Source organism: Desarmillaria tabescens (assembly GCF_030435595.1).
Source record: "Desarmillaria tabescens strain CCBAS 213 chromosome Unknown EV420scaffold_12, whole genome shotgun sequence".
In the NCBI taxonomy this organism is placed as follows: Eukaryota; Fungi; Basidiomycota; class Agaricomycetes; order Agaricales; family Physalacriaceae; genus Desarmillaria; species Desarmillaria tabescens.
In genome coordinates, this window is record NW_026848311.1 from 1,122,104 (window position 1) to 1,125,276 (window position 3,173).

General features: G+C 47.9%; 1 protein-coding gene across 1 annotated transcript; it reads left to right on the forward strand.

Moving 5' to 3' along the window:
* Positions 1–319: 319 nt before the first annotated feature.
* Positions 320–2,290, forward strand: EV420DRAFT_1641289 (uncharacterized protein; the record flags this gene model as incomplete). The annotated part of the gene is made up of 10 exons (XM_060477216.1): positions 320–442; positions 499–660; positions 725–739; positions 792–836; positions 890–1,115; positions 1,182–1,394; positions 1,447–1,529; positions 1,590–1,776; positions 1,840–2,127; positions 2,193–2,290. 10 exons carry the CDS (start codon positions 320–322, stop codon positions 2,288–2,290), a joined length of 1,440 nt encoding a protein of 479 aa, XP_060332789.1.
* Positions 2,291–3,173: the final 883 nt, after the last annotated feature.

Below are 3,173 nucleotides of genomic sequence, written 5' to 3' on the forward strand. Positions count from 1 at the left end.
AACTTATTTTTAGTTCAATTCATGTCGCGTCCATCTTTATTCTTAGTGAACTCGTTACGAATTCCTTTGTTCACACTTGTATTGATTCTTCTTGCTTAGCCCTTCACAGGTCTGTCCTCGGTGTCGGCCGTGGGTTCAGACTCAGCCTGTAGCCGGGAAACAGCCTTCGAGGCGGACTTCTAATTTTATTTCGAAGTCTTCTCGAAACAACTCCGTTTGTTTTTCTTTGCTTCTCTACTCGTCGAGATCTGTCTACGCCTACTACGCGACCATTTCTCTTTTCTAGTCTTTGTTTTTCTACTTTTCTCGTGTGCTTCCAATGTCTTTCGAAACTCTTCGTAACCTCTGGCCTTCTTTGACTCCCATGTTCTCGCCTGGGGCCGCTCTTACGATTCCAGCCATGCGTCGCGCGCGACTACTGAAAGAGGCAGCGCCAGCAGCCGTGAGTTTGATCTTCTGTTCGAGACCATTGTTGAACACGCTAATCTCGGCGTCTAGGTTGGTATTCTCAAGGCTGCCAGGGTGCGACCCAACGTTGAGTATCGAGGCTTCGCCCTCAACCTGGCCTACACGCTTTCTTTGGTTGCCATCGAGATTTCCAAGGAGATGTATGATGAGCGGTGGGATGAGTTGTCGTTGACTCCTCACGAGGCGCCCTACGTGCGTTTCTTCTCTTCATTTTATCTTCTTTTACGACTAACTTTCGTTTCCTCGCCCTGACTAGGCCATCCATTTCTCTGTCAACGAGCCAGCGCCAAAATTCATGCCGCGATTGTCTCAAACGGTTCCAGCCCCATCTGGTTCCTCTTCAAAGGGCAAAAGCAAGACTCAGGCAAGTACTTATTTTTCTAAGTTCTTTCCATGTCGCCTAGATCTGACCTTGATTTAGCCCAAGTCAAAGAAAGGCGTGGTTTCTGTCAAGAAACCGCAAAAGTTCGCTAAGGGCCAGACGGCAGGTCCAACTTCCATGCCCGAGGATACGGATGATGATGACGATGCCAGTAACTCTCTTGACGAGGAGTCGGTAGTCGTTGCGAAACCTTTTCGTCCCCCTGCTTCGCAGGGAAGTCCTTCCAAGCGTACAAAACCTGGTCCCAATCGTCACTCTGTTGCTGGTGCGTGATATTCTTTTTGTCTTTCATTCTTTCAATGTTAACTTCTGTTTTTATCTTCCTGTCTAGCTGTTCCTCCGTCCGTCGACTTGCCTGTTGGTGTAGTTGAGGAACAAGTTATTCGTACTCGCGGAGAGAAGAGGAAGCGCGAGGCTGCGATTGCCGCCACGGAGTCTCATGTTGAGACTTCAAATGTTCGCGATGAGAGCCCAGAGCTCCCGAGGAAGATGACGAAACAGCATATGGCACAGCTCAGTCGACAAGCTGCCGCCCAGGTGCCTTGTAAGTCTTTCTTGGTTATCCGTTGTTGTTTTTATTGACGAACCCTCTTCAGCGCGAAATATTGCCTTCGACCCGGTCACCATGCAGCCAGTAGATGCTGATGAAGTTCGTTGGCTGGCTACCGCGACCATGGATGTAAATCCGTTTCCTATCTCTTGTTACTCTTTTCATTTATAGTCTTTCCTGTTTTCTTAGCCCAAGGTTCCCTGCTCACTTTGTGCCGTGGGCAGCCAGTCTAAGCCCTGTGAATTCATGGGCTGGGGTGTTCCTTGTGGGAACTGTCAAAGGGGAAAGAAGGTGGTTTGTTCGTTCAAGGCTAGTCCTCAAGAGCGGTACCGAGCACGCATCTCGATACACCCATTCGTGGAGAGGACGCCCGACAGTAAGTACCTCCTTCACTATTTCCTTTATTTACGCTGATTGTTTTTCTTATCACAACCTCTAGATCTTCGCCGACTCCTCGGGATGGCCGAGTACTTGATCAAGGCCTTTGATAGTGCCTGCGAGACCGCTGGCCGTCTGTCCGAGCTTCTTTGCGACACTTGCAAGGACATCGATGCCGTTATCCGGGACACCGTTGAGTATGAAGGTCGTGTCGTGGCCGAGGAGTCCCTTGTTACTGACGTATCAGCTGTCAACGGACTCCTCAATGGGTTTTCTGCTCAAGAAGTGGAAGTCTCGATGACTCCAGAGAATGAGGACCAAACTGGTCCTTCTTTGTTTTCATTGAGTTGTTAGTTTTATCCTGTTCTCATTTCTTCTCTTCTTTCTTTTACTGACTTCTGTTATTTTGGGCAGACGATGCATCTTCCCCAAAGCGAGATGAAGCTCTTTGTCGCGAAGAGGGGGGTGGTGGCGAAATGGACGCCGACGGAGACTTGGATGCAGAGGTCTGAGTATGATCTCGATCCGTGTATCTCGAGCCTTCTTGCTCATCGAGATCTACTCAGGCCTTGGTCTTTCTCTTGGGTTCCGCCTGGTTTTCTTGTGCCTCCGGGCTTTTTCTTTTCTGTATTTATTGTCTGTGCAGTGCGCCTTCGGGCAGAATTATATATGTCTAACCAGCCGGTCACCTTGGCCTTTAAATGAATAATTATATTTCATCTTGTCCTCTTCTGTGCAATCTTCTAAGAGTGTAAGGTATCTTTTTAAGAATTTAACCACCCCTAGGTGCCTTCTTAGGTTGCCTCGATGACTTAGTTCTATTTACTGTTTGCCTTATTTTTAGACTTGGGTTATTTTAAGTCACCGGACACTCCGCGCCTGATCTCGGTAGTTACCAAGTTAAATCAAAAGTGATCGCTCGATCTCTTCTAAGTTCAGCCGGCTCTTATTTCTGTATTTTAGGAGTCTTCGAGCGTTTATTTGTATGGCTAGGTAGTTAAACACATGTATGCTCCATATATATTTTCTAGGAATGTGAATTCCGCAAAAATTTCTCTAATCTCGGAGTTCCATGTCAACCCCTCCCCCATACTATAAAAATTAATGTCCTCGTTGAAGTAGAAATCGTTCCAACTCGCCTCGACGACTTAGAACACTCCACGCTCTTTACACTCTGGTCTACACACTTATTACTCGCATTCACCATGTCCGCCAGCTCCGAAATTCCCGTCGATCTCGCCGCTCTCGTTGCCAAAGCCAACAATGCCATGCGTTTCTGCGACCAGCTCTTCGAACTCGGTGTCGACGTCGGCAAGCAGCTCGAGCAATGCAAGAAACTGTTTGGTTTCGGTGTCAGTCTTTTCTCTAATACATTCGCATGCGATCTCGAGTGAC